This window comes from Molothrus aeneus, chromosome 4, assembly GCF_037042795.1.
Source record: "Molothrus aeneus isolate 106 chromosome 4, BPBGC_Maene_1.0, whole genome shotgun sequence".
Lineage (NCBI taxonomy): Eukaryota > Metazoa > Chordata > Aves > Passeriformes > Icteridae > Molothrus > Molothrus aeneus.
The window spans coordinates 61,438,855-61,457,570 of record NC_089649.1 but is presented as its reverse complement, the minus strand read 5'-3'; the positions used below and the strand labels follow the sequence as shown (position 1 = coordinate 61,457,570).

Here is an 18,716-nt window from a genome sequence, read left to right as displayed (position 1 = left end):
GGGAAGTCAGCTAGGAGGGAATCTGGGCACTCACTGGTTCTGTGCCTTTCATTTGGGAATCAGGATGCAGTCTCTGCTTCAGCCCTTGTGTGCCTGGGCTGTGTGCCTCTCTGAGTATATAGATAGGCTTTGTGTTGCCATAGTTCCTGCTTTTGAAATAGGTAGGCTGGAAGATGTATCCAGGGAAGAGTAAAAAAGGAAATTTTCTTTTTATGCCCACCAATGCAGTTTGATGGGTGGTTGTTTCCTGGAATTTTTTTTGGTTTGGTTTTTTTTTTGGTTTTTTTTTAATTTTTTTTTATTTTTTTGTGGGGTTTTTTTTTTGTTTGTTTGGTTTTTTGGCTTTTTGGTTATTTCTTTTGTTTTGTTTTGTGGTTTTAAAAAATGTATTATGTTTAGTTTGGTTCCGAGGTGGTGCTTTTGCTTCCCTCCCCACTCTCCTTCCCTCAATGCCTATAAGACAAGAGGATGATTTTCTTCAGGTTCTGGGTCTAAGCTTTTATTTTACTTGAAAAGTAAAATTTTCAAATGTTGAGAGTTAAAGGAAAAAAATTGAGAGCAATGCCTTGAGATGTGTTTTTAATTCTGAAGAGTATTTCAAAGAATAATGCTGAACTCTGTAGCTCTAAGGCTAATTTGAGTATAAAATGCAATTTGAGCATCATAGAAACTCCATAGATTAATAGCATGAAATTCCTTTATTAACAGCAGTAATTCCTCACATTTCTTCTACTCACCAAAGAGTTCCTTTTTTAAAATTTATTGTAAGAATATTGCTGATTTGTTTCTCTTGAATCAGCTACTATGTGTAAAATCACAATAGCACCAGTGTTTATTTGTTTTGTAAGGTAGGTCTAATACATAACAAAATTAAAATGTATTTAAGTTCCTGTTTTTTTCATAGATTGTATATGAAAATGTTTCATATATGAATACAAGGAACAAAAAAAAAATTGTTGAATAGGATAACTTGATAAATCATTATACTTCAAAGGAAGGATATCTGATATTAGAGAGGAAAAAAACTATCTTAAGTTACTTCAGCAAATAATTGGTAAAGTTCATGTTTTTTTCAATTGCTTTTTACAAATGAAAGAACTCAATGGGAATATCATCAAACAGACTGAAACTTGGTGTCCTGAGTTCTGTTCACTTTTCATCTGACTTGGCTTGTCATTCTAAGCAAGATATTCAACTCACCCCCGGTTTACCAGTGCTTGCAAGGACTGAGGTGTTTAGTTTTTCTCTACACACCTGAGGTATTAGTCATTAACCCTGTGGAAAGTATGTGCTAAGGAATGCATCGGATTTTCATTCTAAACAATTTCTAAATAACTCCCCATCAGTAGTAGGTTGGAAGGAGCAGCTTAGTGTTTGATGGCAATTAGATAAAAATTTTCTTGGAAATATAATACTCCAGTAATGTCAGTTCAGTTTTAAAGTAGGAACCTTTCTGCTTTATCAAAAATGTAATGATAAATTATGTGAATATTTTAAAATGTGCAGAGAACATGGGTTTGGAAAGTAGTTCAGCATTGATAGCACTTGTTCCAGAGTTTGGTCTTGTGGAGCACTGGGTTATTAGAGAAGAGCAGAAGAGCAGAGTGGGAAAAAAAAATATCACAGATTAAACTTCTATACTGACTACTCATGAAGCAAATTAATAATGGGATTTCCTAATTATGGGAATTAGGGTTCTTTGTCTGCTGTTGATATTCTCCTTGAATATTACATAAAGGTGATTTAAATAATTGAATACTTTTTAAGCTTAAAGCATACTGGGAAATGAAAATGAAGTTAAATACTTTCTTGTTTCCATTGTAGCTTTTCAAACAATATCAGCCCTGAACATAAGCAGGTTATAGTTAGGATATTTTAAGAAACATTTTAAAATATTTTTCCAGTTTTGTGATACCTTTTTAATAGATGCTGATGATGTGAAACTTGATGATAATTACGAATAATACAATTATGCATTATAACTGATACATTAGGGAGAGAAATACTTTCTTCTTACTAAAGAAAATAAACTATTCCCACTGAAACACTACCTCAATTAATTTATGGTTTTCTCTGTGCCTCTTGGGAATTCTGAGCATGGTTCTAGTCAGGTCTTGAATAAGATATAATTTGTGTTTATATGCTATATTCATCAGAACTGTTAATTCTGTGAACATCAGAATACAGTGGATAGAGTTTAGAGATGGTGATATATTATGTAACTTCTTATCTGTTTCTTTCAAACTCTGGTACACTATGCAGTATAGTATAATTCAAGGAAATCCAGTGTGCTTTAAAAATGGATGTTAAGTCTGATGTTTGATTCTGCTCAATGCTGTAGCCTAATTCTGTTCCTACCCTTTGCTTCTTCCAGGCCATGAGATACTGCTCCCATGATGGCAGAGACTCATATGAAATGTTTTGTTAACCACTGCATGACTCTTAAATGCTAAAAGCAGAAAGCACTAGCTGGTAGCTCAGTGTGGAGCAAACATTTTATTTTAAACTTCAAAAACAATTATGTCAAAGAAAAGTCGTGCCAAGGGAGAGAAGCCCGACATGGAGACTGACGCCCTGCAAGCTGCTAATGAGGAGCTGAGAACTAAACTGACCAACATCCAGATAGAATTTCAGCAAGAAAAAACCAAGGTATTTGTCTCTCTTTTGTGATCATTCTTTTAACAGCAGCATGGTTAGAAACCAGCAGAGTTTGATACTAAAATGTGTTAGTTGTAAAAGAAAAACATGACGGAGAAGTGAAATCAGAAGAACTGATAAGTTAAAATTGGTGTAAATTCTTTTAAATATTGTGCAAAAGGGACTAAATGTACCCAAACATCCAGTCACTGAAATTTGTAATCACAGCAATACAAATGGCATTAGCTTACTGACAAGGGAGTTTTGTATTTGACGTTACTGAAAATTGTATGTTGTAAAAAGAATTGTCTTCAAAATCAAAAATCTGCACTTTATTCAAGGCATGTCACTTTAAATGCCTATTAGGAATATCAATTAACTGGAAACTGTCTGTGTAGGAGTCCTAATTTGATTTGCTGAGGTTATGTGTGGCATTGCTCTGAGCTATTCAATGATGCATCTGATTGCTGATGAAACAAATTCATCAATATTTGTCTACCTAGCATATGTTCAACTGGTATTTAGGTAATCAAGAGGGACACATAGGATTCATCAAATATTAATTCATCAAATACATTTGTATTTATGAAGATTAGCAGTTACTTTTATGTATTTCTGTAGGTTGTTTAAAATATGGATAAGCCAGTAAGGTTATTTCTATTCTGTTATTTATTACAATCAGTTAGTGCATTTGACTTTGCACAGGGCAGTTCTGGAGAATAATCCATGTGCAGGTGGATTTATCTTTGTTTGACTGGGGATACTGTAGTGGCAAGGGTCTCAAAGGCTTACCAAGTTGAGAAAGTATGCACTGAAAATGTGTTCCCTTTATATAAAAGATCTTTGCTCTAGCCTTTTTTCTTTTTATCGGTGTAAAATGTGCAACACCTGAATAACAAAATTTCTGTGAATTCTAGTTTCATTAACATCCTTGTGTGATACTCAGCTTTGAAAGGTCTTATTTTTTGCATTTTAATTTACGAAGTAAACCCAAAACCCATCACAAATCTAATTTTCAGATTTATTTTTTTACAGAGGAAAAAGAAATCATAAAGCCTTAATTTGTGTTTGAATGATGCAATAGGTTCAGAAAATATCAGTCAACTAAATTTGTGTTGCCTTGGAAATTTTTCTTCTTCACAGACTAAAGCAAAAAGTCAAATCTCTTACGGGTCAGGGGTATTGATAAATTAACAGATAAGTCAGGGGTTTTGCTATTCACTTTCTCAGCCAACTTCTCTTGCTGTTGATTGATATTATGACAACAAATTTTAAAACAAGTTGCACAAACTACTTAAGCTTTTTAAAACCACACACCATGAAATTTAGTAGTGGCCAATACCCTTTATAATTTACAGGTGAGTAAGTTGCATTATTTTACTCTTTTTTAGTGTCTCAGTGTTTGTTCTTGCAGACTTGAGTTGCTGGTAGATTGCATTTACACTAGTAAATTTTTCTTTTTAGTTATTTTATTTCCTATTTTGTTCTGTATGACTTTATATGTAGAAATATGGATGTGAATTTTATGATGATTTTTAAAGTTGTATTAAAAAGAGCACATAAAGTAATCTTATACCTTGGACAGAAGAATGAAATAAATTTGACTCATTAAATAACTCTGATTAAAAAAACAATTTCATGAACACTAGAAAACGTTTAGCCCTGATACACTTCCAGTCTTTACCTGTAAGAGCATCAAGTTTAACTCTTGATTCAACTAAGAATGAGGTGTAAGTACATGACCATGACAGCTGCAGGAATATTTTCAATAACTAGTCTTCTTACACTATATTCAGTATATATTCAGAATTTGCTTCAGCTTGGTTTCTAGTTCACCTTTCTTCAGCTTAAAAATTTAATATTTTCTAGTGTATTGAGGTTGTTACTGGAGACAGAATGTGCATTGTGCACATAATGTGTGCAGAGAAATGGGTGAGCTCACAAATGAAATCTGTGAAAGAGGAAAGAGGAGATTACAGCCAGAGTGCTCCAAAATCCTACCAAGTGTGCATTGCAGCCTGAAGTAAATTCTGCAGTGTGTTGGAGTGCATTTCTGTGAGGATGCAGCTGGGGGAGGAGATCTTCAACCTCTTCCCCTCATCTTTGCTGTGGTGCTTGCTCTAAATCATTTAACTGGAACTGTGTAGTTTATTTCCCAGCCTACTCCTGGTCTGTGCAGCACTTACAGGAAGCCTTGACTGACAAGATGAGTAAATCAAAGCCATAGAGATTTTTCCTGTTTAGACTGTAGTTCAAAAATAGTAACAAAACCAAGAAAAATTATTTCTTGGTATCAAAAAAGTAAAAAAACCTGTACCTGGAGGATTCTAAGTAAATTAGATATATTTACTGGTGTAAATATAGGTAAGGGAGAAGTACTGAAGCTGCTAAACAGATAGCTTGTGACCCATGGGTTGTAAACTGTATTAGGAAAGGTAACAAACTCTTGTAGGGCCAATTTATTCAATTTAATTTTCCTAAACTATTTTTTCCCTCACGTATATGCCTGTGTTAATGATTTATCTGAGAAGGAACCTTGTAATTGATGAGAGACATCACAAATGGAATTTAGCCTTACCCTACTTTTGCCTGAAAAATGCCGCTTTCCCTGAAATAAAATTTTACCCAAGAGACATTCAAAACTTGGTACATATTTTCCTAGTACATCTTCTTTTCATTGGTTGTTGATCCATGTTAAGAAATCTTTTCCGTAAAGTTGTTTACTGCATGCTTATGCAATACCTGATCCAAAATTGATGTTTGCTCGTTTTTGGATGTGCATCATTGTTGATCCTGCTGGTGGTGTTCTGACCATTGGACACACGAGTAGCTGGGTTCATTTATGCTGCCTAAGGGGTGAAGTGAAAATTGTGGCCCTGCCTTAGTTCCCCTGTACTGTGTCTTGTTTTGGGAACACCTGCTTGATAGCTTTGGGGGCCCTGTTGGATGCAGGATGTCCTGGACTGCAGGTTTGCTGCCATCTATGGAAAGCCTGGAGGAGGAAATGCATGAACTGAACAGGGGCTCACTACCCTCACTCTGCTAGTGAAAAAGCTTTGTTGGAAAACTTCCAAATGCTGGGTAATGAGTAATGAAAGGAGCTGACCAAAGCACAAAAATTTTACTTGTTTTAACATGAATGGGGACAGGACTCACTCTGACTGAACCTTTAAGTCCAATGCTATGAGCACAAGGAGCTGTAGTGAATGAGCAAGGTCTCGGCAGTCAGCTCAGTGGTTTTAAAAATACTTGTGATGAGATCCACGAATATTTAGCAACAAATATGCCAAAGTACCTATTCCCACTGAGATAGCTTTCTTCATATTAAAAAAAAAATACAAAAAAAAGTGAGACTCAGGCATATGGAAAAACACCACACTATATTTTCATTTCATTCTTGTTCTGGAAGCCAGACGAGTACAGAACTGCACAGTTTGCAGGAGAGAGGGACTGAGGGGTGTGGGAAGGACTGATTATGGCTTTAAGAGAAGATATAACAAACAGATCTAACTTTCCATCTTCTCTGACAAAAAGCAGTAATAAGAAAAGGTTTTTTCAAGACCTTGAGAACTGGGATGCATTGTTTTTTTTTCTGGATCATGAGGTGTAATAAGCATTTAATATGCTGTGTTTTTTTGAAGGATTTTTTGTGGATTTTGATGGATTTCTAGGGTTTTTTTAAGGATTAAAATTCTTCTTGTTTAAATTCCTCTTACTGAAGCTTTTATGTAAAATTATTAGTGATATATGATAGTACTCAGTTACTCTGAAGGGTTAATATCTTTTCTCACAGCATATAAGTGCATATAGGTTTTGCTTTGCTTTCCCTTCATTCAGTGAAAGATGAGAAAAATTGAGCAAGTATGCTAATTTGGTGACTCAGTGCTCCTTCAAAATGTCAAAATCCATTTCTCATTTATTAAAAAATCTTGGATGTGTTGTATTGAAAACTGCCTTTCAGTTGTATGCTTAATGTGCAATATGACTAATTTAAAATTACTGTGGTTCTGGAGGTATATTATCTGTGTTTTTAAGTGCCATTATGCAGTTTGTTTCCTTGTGTTGTCATTAGTTGGTTTCATTGCTCAATTTAATTTCAATTTTCTTGGCTCATCAGTAAGGCAATAAGTAAATAATGAGTGTTGTTTCATTTTCAAATTTATCTATAAACCAGTCTGTTTACTTCTGATGGTAGATAGGTGGGTAAGTGACTTAGTTTTGTTACAGCATCATGGAATGGTATGGCTTGGAAGGGACCTTTAAAGATCATCTATTCCACCCTCCCTGCCATGGACTCTGCTATGGAATTGGGTATCCTAATGCAAGCACTAAAAATCACTGCTATCCACTGTAGGCTTGGAGCTAAATGTCATCCCACTGAAAGAAATCATACATGGATATATCCTGCAGATAATTTCCAATAGCCAGATTTACCATTTGGAGAAGAAACCCAACCTCTATCTCTCTTTAATAAAGATACATTCTCAAAATCATCCTGGAACTGAGTGACAATATCTATAAAATCTGTGTGTGACAATGTCTGACTCAGAGCTATTACCTTTTGAACAGCTCTAATTATAGTGCTCTCCTAGGTGGTGTTCAGTCAGCAGTGCATCTAGGTTACTTTCATAAAAATGTGTGATACCTTTCCTTCCTTTCTTGCTCCAATCTCTTCTTTTCTTTAAATCAAGGGTAAGTTTGAGTTGGTAATTTCAAAGCTACTGTTCAAAATAAGAGGATTGTAACATTTTTTGCACAAGAAAAGTCTGCTGTTCCAGCTGTCTGAAGACTTCAGGTCAAGTTGTGGTGGGTTGATCCTGACTGGATACCTATCTGATCAATTTGCAATTCTGGCTTAATTTAGTGTAAATTAAATGCATCACATGACTACAGATCCCAGCTTTGTGTTGCACAGATAGAAGCAGATGTGGCAGTGAATAACATTTTGCTGCTTGGTAGCCTTCTTTTAACATGAAGCTCTATTTGCTGTGCATGTTTGTATTGTCATTGAAAATTAAAATACAATTTTTGAAACCTCTGCCTCTGATAGAGGTTTTGGCAGTCTTGGTAATGAGGATAGTTGAAAGATGTTACTGAAACTATGAATGATAAAATACATTATAGCCTTTCTGGTGTACTGCAAAAGACAACTGAGCCTTTCTCTTTTTCCCCCTTTATTCTAAATTAACATCTTATTCCACATGGAAAAAAGCATTGCTTTCCATATAGCCTACTGAGCATTATTTTATAATGAGGTTTCATCACAGTGGATATTACTATAATAGTCTATAATATTTTTCCACTACTCTCTCCCCAGCCCTTAGACTCACTGGCCTATATTTTCTGAAATGTCTAGGGACATGAATAGTTTCACTTTTGGGGTGAGATCTGAGGTCCATTGAGTAGACTTGGTTTTTCAAAAGGCCAATTCTTTTGGCTTATATAATGAGGACTTTCCCATTAAATTAGCTAAGAAATTAAGAAATCCAAAATAAAAGTATTTCCAGCATAAACATAAAGTCTTTTCCCTGTTTGTGTAATTTTCCATTTGCTTGTAGAGCACAGTAGAGGGGTTATGAGTAACAGGAAATAAGGAAATAACTTATTGTGGTTGGTACAGGAAATAAGGAGATAACTAGATTGCATGTTGGTCAGTTTTATTTTATTCCCTAGATCTGTGAGAACTCATAACCAGTTGCACATCCCTATAGCAGATTCCTTAACATGCACATGGCCTTTTTCCAGCCCTGCTTCTCCATTTGTTTACTCAAGAGAGGTGTGCAGTCTTTGCTTTTGAATATTCAGGATTGGTTTTTAAGATCAGTTTGGAGGCAGCTTCCTTGGTGACTTTAAAAAGTGGAGTGGTGCATGTTAATCAATATTTTATATTTTGTTCCAGGTGGGTAAACTGAGAGAAAAAATCCAAGAGGTTAAGCAAGAAAGGGAGCAGGAGCAGCATAAGCACACTGCCTATATTTCTGAACTGAAAGCCAAGCTCCACGAGGAGAAAATGAAGGAACTTCAGAGTGTCAGAGAGCTACTGATCCGGCAGCATGAGCAGGAGGTGGCAAGAATGGTGAAAATCAAGGATGGTGAAATTCAGCGTTTGCAGTCGACAGTCAATGTCCTGCGGGATGGGGCGGCTGACAAGGTGAAGACGGCGCTGCTGAGCGAGGCAAAGGAGGAGGCTCGCAAGGCCTTCGACGGGGAGCGAATGAAGCTGCAACAAGAGATCTTGGAGCTGAAATCTGGCAAAAAGCAGCTTGAAGAAGCTCTGAACAACATCATGCAGGCAGATAAAATGAAGGCTGCGGACCTGCGCACGGCTTATCAGTCCCACCAGGATGAGATCAACAGAATAAAGCGGGAGTGTGAGAGGGAGATCCGCAGGCTGGTGAGTTCACTGAGTAATGCTGCTTATTTCAGTTTGTAGCAGATATTGATATATTGCTCTATGTGCCCATAAATATCAAAGCAGCCTTTGGCAGTGATATCTTCAATCAGTGCTGATTGCTACAAGGGGCCACTGTTTCCACTTTTTCTCCTCCTTACAGCAAAGGTGAACCTTGGCTCCATAGCCTATCCAACACAGTCCAAAGCTTTATGTCCCACCAAATAGAATAGAAGACAACCAAGGCTTTCCAGAATGAATTTTCTCAACAGATCAAAGAAATAGACTTTCCCCTTCCCAGTTGTGCAACTACACTCCTGGTGACCAAAACAAGTCAGGGATTGTTGGTTGGACAGTAAGAATGCCTTGTGAGATGGCAACATTAAATTCATGTAGAGTTTTATATTTAAATTGGAGGAACCAGTTGTGCTGAAACAAGACAGTCTCTTTGCTTCTTTTTGCATCTTTATCCAGGTCATTCAATATGAAGCACTGTTGCCCTTTCAGAATTTCTGTGTTTTATCTATAGCCGCAGAAAAGTTAGGGCCTAGGACAGCAGGCTTTTTTCACGCTTCATAAACCCTAGGACTTCAGCACAGATGGCAGACTATGCTGTTGGTATAAAATCAAAATCCAGGCGGTATTTCCTGACAGTGGGTGCCCCAAATTATTCAGCTTTGTAAAATGTATAGAATCTAAGATGGGCTGTACACAGTTATACATTTAAAGAGGTCTTCATCAAGTGACACTTCTGTTTGATAACATGATATTTTCTATATCTATGTGGATACCTAATGGTTTATCTGCACAAACTAGCAGTATGATAGCTATGCAAATTAAAAAAAAATAAAATAAGCATAATATTTATGTTATGTCAAGTAGTACAGACTTTTAATAGAATGAAACATCAGTTTCCTTAGGAAAATTTCTTGTGGGTTTGAATTTGTGCAGAAATGACCTCTTATTTCTTGTATTCCTCAGGAAAAATTATGATGAGGACAAGCTACAAACTGTAATATCTATTTACTGCTGCTGATTTTCTGTTTGAGAAAATGAAAGCTTTTAATGCAGTTAATATTTATGCTTTAAATTAATTGGATGTTGATTGAGTCTCAGGGGTATCATTTTGTTCATTAATTAAGACCACTGCAAAGACTGACAATGCAGTTTCTGCAAACATAGCTTCTTTCATTATCTATTGTCTATTAGACAAGTAAAATTCTAAAATCATGGCTATGAAGTACAGATAATTTTAAAAAGTATTACAGAAGAGAGAAGGTTGATACATTCTGGCATATGTTTTTCTGGAGGACATTTTCTAAGTGAATTTAACCTCCTCCAAGAAGGGTTTCAAAGGAAATACTTAACTCTTCACTTTCAAGAGCAGAGGTTTTCAGCCTGCTGTTGTGCAAAGATGATGAAGAAGGGCACTCTGTTATCTGTCTGGCACAACAAAAAAAATTCTGTGAAGTCATTCAAAATTTTAATTGTAGGCTTGCTGAGCCTGTGTTACTTAGTACATCTGAAAAGGTGAATATACTTTGGTGGGAGAGTGTGTAGGTAACTCTTGTTTCCTTTTCCCAGCACCAGAGGAAAGACCAGTGGAAGCCCTGCCACTGGTCTCATGGGCTTTCTTAGGAAATGTTTGTATCTTCCTCCAAGAGTCCTGTGCTGCCTTCTAGTGCTTCCCTTCCTTTCATATAACGAATTTCAGTTTTTTCCTTAAATTCCTTTTAATTTTAATTTAATTCCTTAAGTTAAAATTAAATGTTTTGTGGGGTTTTTTGAAAGAAAAAAAACCCTGTTCTTCTAGGAATCCTTAGGAATTTAGGTAGTTATTATTGCACAGGGCAGTCTTTAAATCTGAGATGAGGTAAAAAATACTGCAGAGTTCCTAGATAGGCTCTCTTTTCCTTTGAGAAAGCACATAGGGTTGTAGAATCTGATCACTGGGATATTTCTCTCTCTTCTCCATTTAATTAGTTCAAGGGATGCTCACCTTCCATTTCAGATTAACCCTATCAGCTCTGGATCTGGGCTTCTTTGTTGGTTTGTACCATTGTATGAGATGAAATGATCAGGATGTGAAAGGAAGTGTTATTAATATTAGCACAGTTCTGTAACTGAGTTTCAATTAATGTGCTCTTTTGTATGTGCACAGTGTTTTGTGGCATTATTAGGAAACCAGCATCTTTGGGATTAACTACCTAAATGGGCTGGCCATACTGTAATTCAAATTCAGATAGAGTGATTCAGGATGCAGACTGATTGTCTTGTCAGACTTGGCTGATTTATTTTGCATTTCAGATCACAGATTACTTTTGTGAATGCTTTTCTTATAGATATTGCAGCTAGGAAAAAAAAAATCTGTATTTTGCCATTAACTTTAACACCCATGACTAATCTGACTAAAATCTTACAATTCTTGGCTGCTATTAAAAAATAAGTTATGAGAAAGGAAAAAAGCCAAATCCATTGTCTATGTGTATACAGATACAATTATATTGACTATATTTTTAAAAAATATGATTGATCAATTTGGGGAGTGTTTTCATAGTTTTGAATTGAGCCATGAAAAATACCCAACAAACCTCAACAGAAACAAGACTGAATGACTAAGGTCCTAGTGCTTAATAAGAGAAAGTAAAATATCTATTTGGCAAAACATATAGCACACTTTTTCTATGTACAGCAAGAAATTATGCTGGAATTTTTATGTTCCTGTAATTGAAAATGTAACAGTGATATAAATTTTTCCATTAATTTAAGGAATGCTAATTGCTGTGGATTTTATTCCCCCACCCTCCAAGGAACTACATCCTTGTTGTGTATATGCACCAGCACAATGTGCTGGCAGCTATGAAACCAGAAGTAAAAATAGCTAGTAACAAACTGGAGGGACAAATGAAACAGATGTCTTGAAAGTAAAGAGGCACCTTGGAGAACAAGATTAGAAAAAAAGAACAGTGGTTATTTATTTTGTTCAGCCCGTATTTCCTGAGTAGTTGAGTCTGAACAGTTGTATTGTTCCACAGAATGAAAACTGTACAATAGTAGACAAAATAGCAATTTCAGCCAATTTTCCTTAGTCCTTGATTAAGCTTGCCATTTAACTGACTTGGTTTGATAATCAGGTTTGAAGTTAGTTTTCAGAGGTAAGTAAAGTTGCTCTCTTTTCCCTGGCAGTCCTGAAATAGCCTGTTCATGTTGTTGGTGATCCTGGGAAACGGCCCAGCCATACTCTGCTGCCAGCACGGGTGGGGAAGGAGGCCATGGCCATTGACCATGTTAGTTCAAGGTTCCATTCATTCTGGGACCACTTGGACACTGTTTTTAAGCAGGCCCTTACATTGCAAGGCACATTTCTCTAGGTACTGTTTTTGCAGTGGCAAGATTAATGGGCATTTTGCAGTTCTTGCCTTGGAAAATGTATGCAAAAGCCCAATCATTAAAAGAATATTGAATTATGACATCACTGATCTACTAATTTTTAGTATTGGTTGAATAAGAAAAAAACCCGAATGCTTATTTTGTGAACACTTAATATAATATTTAAACTTTGGAATGAACAAATGACACTTGCACCCTGCATTTTGTGGTGTATGTTTTAGTAAACACTGTTTCTTTTATTGGAAATGTCTTTAACACCAAGCTTTTCACTTATTTTCCAGCTAAATACCATTCTACTCTGTTAAAATCTTTACACATATGGTCTTCCTAAATATTCTTTAACAGCTTGGATTGAAATTAACTGAAAACTTCAATATAAAATAGACCTAATTTTCTTAACCACAAAATCATTAAGATTCCACTAATTGTATTAGATGCACAATAAGGTTCCTGTTTAAGAGGGCATACAGTACACCAGATGAATAAAATATTTCAATTGTATTTTCAAGTAGCCTTATAAAAATTGTCTAAAGAGCAGTGTGACAGTATTGCAGATTCATACTTGCAAGGCAAAAAATCCTTTTGCTGCTAAGAGCATCAAAGTAAAAGAAATTGTTTTCAAGGGGTGATTTTTAGAAGTTCCTGATCTATGGAGACAGATGCACTATTTAAGTGTCCTTAATCTCCTTAGCCCAAATTATATTGCTGCATAAATAAAAAACTCCTTCCAGTGTGGAAAGCTGCCTCTGTCTGGTGTCTCCCAAATAAATATAATGCAGGACATGAAAGAATATCATTCATACTAATAGATGAAGCAGTTTTTAAAGGTAGAAGTCCAGGCAGTTTCAATGAAACTTCCTTTCAAGACAAAAAACATGTTATGGAATGAGCTCATGTATCATTTATATTGATTTTTTAAAACTAGTATTTCAGTTTTTGTGTCTGTGTGTAACACGGCATCTCACATTCTAAGTGAAGGCTTCTGAAAAGTTTTTTTTAGAATTAAGAATTAGGTTGCTCCAGTTTAGGACAGCCCAAAATTTCAACTCACATCCTTCACAAATTCCTATTTTCTAACATTGCAGAACTCTTAATATGGTTGTTTGTCTGTCTGTCCTTAGTATGGATTATACTAATATGGAGTCTATGGTCTTCAGAATGGTTTAGCATTGGGATTGTAATACAATCATGGGAAATTTAGATGGTGAGGGTGCTCTCCAGGTCCAGTGTCCTGCTTGAAGCAGTGCTGCTTTCAAGGTTGGATCAGGTTGCTCTGGGCCTCCTCCAGTCCAGTTTGAAAACCTCCCAAGATGGAGTTCAGCCGTGACAGCCTGCCCTAAAGCCCAGACACTGTGAGATTTCTTTCTTGTTCTTCTTTTGATTGTCATTATTGTCCTTTTGCTGTGTATCTTGGAGAAGCATGTACTTTGTTCATGGCTGTATTCCCCTTTGGATGAATGGATATCCTGAATATCTGCTGTTTTAACTCATCCTGCCTGCTTCCTTTGGCTGGCTGAGCGAGCCTGGCATCTTCACCATTCCTTAAATTCTGGATGTTGCAGCCCCCTAGTGCTCTTACTGGTCTTCCTCCAGTTATATGGCACCTAGGCCAGTTTGTCAATACCTTCTTTTTTGTGCTGGGGAGCCCAGAAGTGGCTCGGGTGCTCCTGGTGTGGTTTCCCATATGCTTAATAAAAAGTTAAATCTCTTTTGGTAACACCCCTCCTGGTTTGGCCCAGTATCAATTTAACTTCAATTATTGCAAGCTCTCACCACTGACCCATATCCAGCTCGCCCTACAGGATGCAAAGATTTTTCCTTTTGTCTATTTTTTCCTCTTTTCTTTCTTTCCATTGCAAAACTGCCAACTTCAATTTGCATCCAACAGGCACTTGAGCTCTCCCAGGGGCAGGACATTGTACCTTTCTTAGGCAAACTTTATGAAGGTTTCTTGGCTCATTTCTCCAGCATGTCAAAAAGTTTCTATGAATGGTCTTCCTGTTCCCTAGTGTGGTAACAGCTCCTCTGAATTTGGTATCATCCACAAATTTGGGGAAAAGTGCATTCCATTTCTTCATATGAGCAATTGACATGAAAAGTAATAGAAGCAAAAGTTTAATGCTCCATCAAACCCCAAATTACCTACTGATGGGAACAGTTTTGAATGTTCTCCTGTATTACCATTACTAGGATTTTGCCATTTTGAGGCAGTGGAATTTGTACCTGTATGCTCCTTTCATCACTGGGGGCAATGCAGAGACATTTGTCTGAACATCCTGGAGCAGAGGGACAGTTGGCTGTTGGCAGGGGCACTCCCTGCTGGCCTGATGAAAGGGTGGAGCCTTGCTTTTCTCTCTTCACTTGTGCCCTGGCACTGTGTGTGAGTTTTGACTCGAATTTTGAGCCTGGAAAGCTGAGCTTTGAATCATCCCAGGCAGTTGTGCCTGGCTGGGCAGAGCTGCAGCTTCGGCTGCTCAGCCCCGCCTGTATTTCACACACAGCTGCTGCTATCAAATGCTAGGCTGCTCCTGGATTGTGCCATCTGTTTGAGACACGTGTTTCAGCTGCATTCCAAGCCTGGGCTAAGCTGCAGCAGAGACCCACCACCTCCAGCTTTGTAGGACTGCAAATAATACTTGGCTTTCTGTCCTCTCAAGATTTATGCTCCTTCCTTTAGGAGCTCACAGGGCAGCATTCCAGCCAGATGTTGTTTTTCCTTGAATCAAGCAGATCTAATCAAACCTTTTTCATAGTGCAGGTTCAGATTTTTGTGTTTGTTCTTAATATTTTCTAAAAAGTTAGGAAGGTCACAAATTTGACTTCTATATCTCCTTACAAAATTTGGGACAGTATTAAAAACCCACAACAGTTACATGTGGTGTAGCACACGGACAGAGAAAAACCTTCTAAAGTTTGTATTACTTAGTTTTGCTTCATTTTTATATTTTTGACTACTTTTTCATTACAATTCTGTCAATGAACACTTGGGATAGGTAATAGGAGAAATCCAGTAGTAGAGGTTGTAACTGGCTTTTGAGAAAGTTGTGAGAAACCTCTTATCAGTTCTGGAATTTTCTGTCCATGTGGTGTTTCTTGTATAATTTATCAAAACTTCTAATGAGATTTACACACTTGAGAAAAAATGTGTGAGAAGAGCTACTGGAGCTTATTGACTGTTGGTTTAGAAAAATTACACATGAAATTAAAAATAAATCCTATCCACTTCTGTCTGTGACCCTTATTATTCCACTGAATGGTTGGTATCTCTTGTCCTTTTTCCCCCTAAGTGTCCCAAATAAGCAGCAAACATTTATTTGAATAGCTGACCACGTCTGTTGTAGGGAATACTGTACACAGCTCTGGAATATTTTAATTCTTTTCTCCACATGAGCTTTCAGCTTGGGATATTGTTGTTAGTTCTTAGTGTCCCTTTATAAATATAAAAGATGTTAATTCTTTTTGGTTCAATCTTTACCTGTGCTTTTGAGTAGCATCTTCTTTTAGTTCTTTATAGTAACCAGCAATTCCTCTGTCAAGATAGCCCTATTTTCAGTGTCAGGCACTTAGTATAAAGGTTAATTAAATTTCTACTGGAGAAGAGCACTGTAGAATTTTGTTCTGCAGTTGGCTAGGAGATAACTTTGACAAGTATGGGTGAAGAGGAAGGTCTTACACTTGGCAATGCAGCAGCTGGCTTTTTCCACTTTGGAAACTGAATATGTCAATGCCTTGATAGATGTGGCTTTTAATTCCCTGGGAATTTCTCTTTCAACTTCATGAGAGACTAAAGTTCCCCCAAAGGTCTCTGACTTTCTTTCACTGTAGTCATTGAAGTGTGGCATAATTGGCAGGGGATGCTTTTTCTTATGACTGGCTTGGTCCTCTTTCATGTTTCATAAATATTATTAAAAGACTCATTTCTGCTCATTTCTCTTAGCTGTAAGGGGGCAGTTAGATACATATTCTTAGGCACTTGGGTAATTTTGACACAGGCTGTAAATGCTATCCCTTCATTGACAAAATGCAGGAAGTGTCTGTGTTTAGCAACTAACATTTGACAGCACAAAACCCCTGAAGAAATTATATTTAAAAAGCTCTAATTTTAACCAGACCTCCACAGTTACTTATGCTACTCAAGGTGATTCCTCAGTAATTTGCCTCTGCAGCTGCTTGTGAATGATCTTACTTTCTTTAAATCCTCTTTCAGAGGGTATTTCTGCTACTTTTCTTCTCAAGGCCTATAATTGAAAATATGTTCTAACCTCATGTTGCTCCACTGTCCTCCTACCACAGACTTTTTGCACTGACTTGTACCACCCTTAAATGCATAAAGAATAATCACTGTTCTAAAGTACTTTAAAATCCATGCAAAAGAGAATAGAAGAGTTCATGTGACCCTGTTTTACTTGGTAACTGCAGAAAGTGGGTAAATTTGTTTTAACTGAAAACAAATTTGAAACCTAAACAACACTTGGAAGGGATTTCTGGGATTATGTATTTGATTTATACAATATGTGTGAGCACAATGCATGATTGGGATGTCATTGTGCTAAATATATTGGATGAAAAAATGGTTTCTCGATAAGATTCTCTGTATCTTATTGAGAGGTCTCAGATGAGTTGCAGAACAGGCAGGAATCCATTAAAGCAGTGGTGGGAGTTATTGCATGCAGGTTCCAGTTGTCACATGTTGGTCCTTCAAGTGCAATGCCATGGTAGAAAACATGAAAACACTTCCTAATCTGATCTGCTGAAGGGCTTCTGTGCCTGAAAGCTTTCTTATCAACTCTGTCACTTAGTCTAATACGAAATTCTCCTTCTCTTCAAGACCATGTAGATTCTTAGAGAGTCTTGGCTACGACAGGGTTGCTTCCACAACATGTGATTGATTAAAATAGACGCAGCAGGGAAGCTGGATTAATCCATTTGGATTTTCATTTTCCTAATGGAAGATACACTTCTCCCCACTAAAATAGAGACCATAATGCATATGTCTAAAATACATACCTAATGCATACCTAATTACATTAGTTGGGTGGACTTTATGCTGCCAACTTTTTTTTTTCCTTCATGTAACAAACTGTGGCTCCAGTTGTTCTCCAGTGGGACAGAACTGACATGGAGACTTTGAAATTTTACAACTATTAGAATATATAATACTAGGCTAAACCAAAGTCTTCTTCTATGGCAGCTTATGTTCAGTTTAAACCTAAACCATCTTTCTCTTTTCCTAGTCATGTGACTCCTCTTTCATTGCCTCCTGGGCCCCTGACATACCATCTCTTCCACATGGAACTGAGGGAGGTTGCATTGCTGTAAAATACTTCTCTTCCTTTTTTCTCCCGCCACTCTGGACCAATTTGTGCCCTCTGTTAGGAAAACAGGCAAGGAAGATGATTTGATTTGCTCTGCAGATTTGCTCTGCACCATGGAAGGCTGAAAAAGATAATAAGTCTTTGGGTGAGATTGCTGTAGATATAAGAAAATTGAGACATTAACTAGGTCAGTGCAGTTACATTGGATGAACAAAGGGTGTAACCATTCCCTTGAAGAGAGCACAATTGTACTGACCCCCATGCTTCTGAAGCACAATTTGGAGGCATTCTTCATGCAATTCTAATCATCTTTATCGATTTGTGGTAAGTTAGCTCCTTAGAAATTCTTTTCTTCTGGTGGTTTGTGCTTATTAAAAATAAAGCACTATCGCAGTGTTCTGTGTATTTTTGTGTGTGTGCGTGCACCGGTTTACATGAGTAAGAGGTCCTTGAGTGCATACCTGTAACTTAAAATAGAAACCCAAAATAAAAAAGGCTCTGCAGTCATTGCTATTTCATTATATCAGTGTTTCAAAGACTTTTAGCTTGACTTAAACATGAGGCATTTGTTTTTATCAGAAAGATTCATTACATGTAGGTTTTTGTGCTAGGAAAAAAGAGTAGTAGGAAAAGGAGAGGAGAATTATGCCTTCCCTTAACCCTCACCTCAAAGCCATGCTCTTTTGTGGCATTTCTTTCTAATTTGTGTGAGCCTGTGTGCTTTGATCAATGGAAGTGTGTGAGGAGGGTGATGTGGGTGTGACTGCACTGCTCACATCTGTTTCAAAGGATCAGTTCTGTGTCAGTTCAGCAAGTACCAAGATTGTTGCTTTCCTTTTTTCTTCCAACTTAAAGCCTATATCATTGCATTTACCATTAAGTTGTGAGAAGAGGAAGATTATGAAATACACTACTAATTAGGTACCTTGAATTAGGGCTGCATATGTAAGCTTGGGTCTTCTTCCTGAATGTGTGCCTTGCCT

General features: G+C 36.9%; 1 protein-coding gene across 1 annotated transcript in view; it reads left to right on the top strand.

The window, feature by feature from the left end:
* The window catches only part of JAKMIP1 (janus kinase and microtubule interacting protein 1), a 228,400-nt gene that overhangs the window by 63,088 nt on the left and 146,596 nt on the right, over positions 1-18,716 (top strand). The window contains exons 4-5 of the mRNA XM_066548634.1: positions 2,375-2,649; positions 8,537-9,031. Of these exons, the coding sequence (XP_066404731.1) occupies positions 2,521-2,649; positions 8,537-9,031 (624 nt within the window). The 5' untranslated portion in view covers positions 2,375-2,520. The remainder of the gene's footprint in view (positions 1-2,374; positions 2,650-8,536; positions 9,032-18,716) is intronic.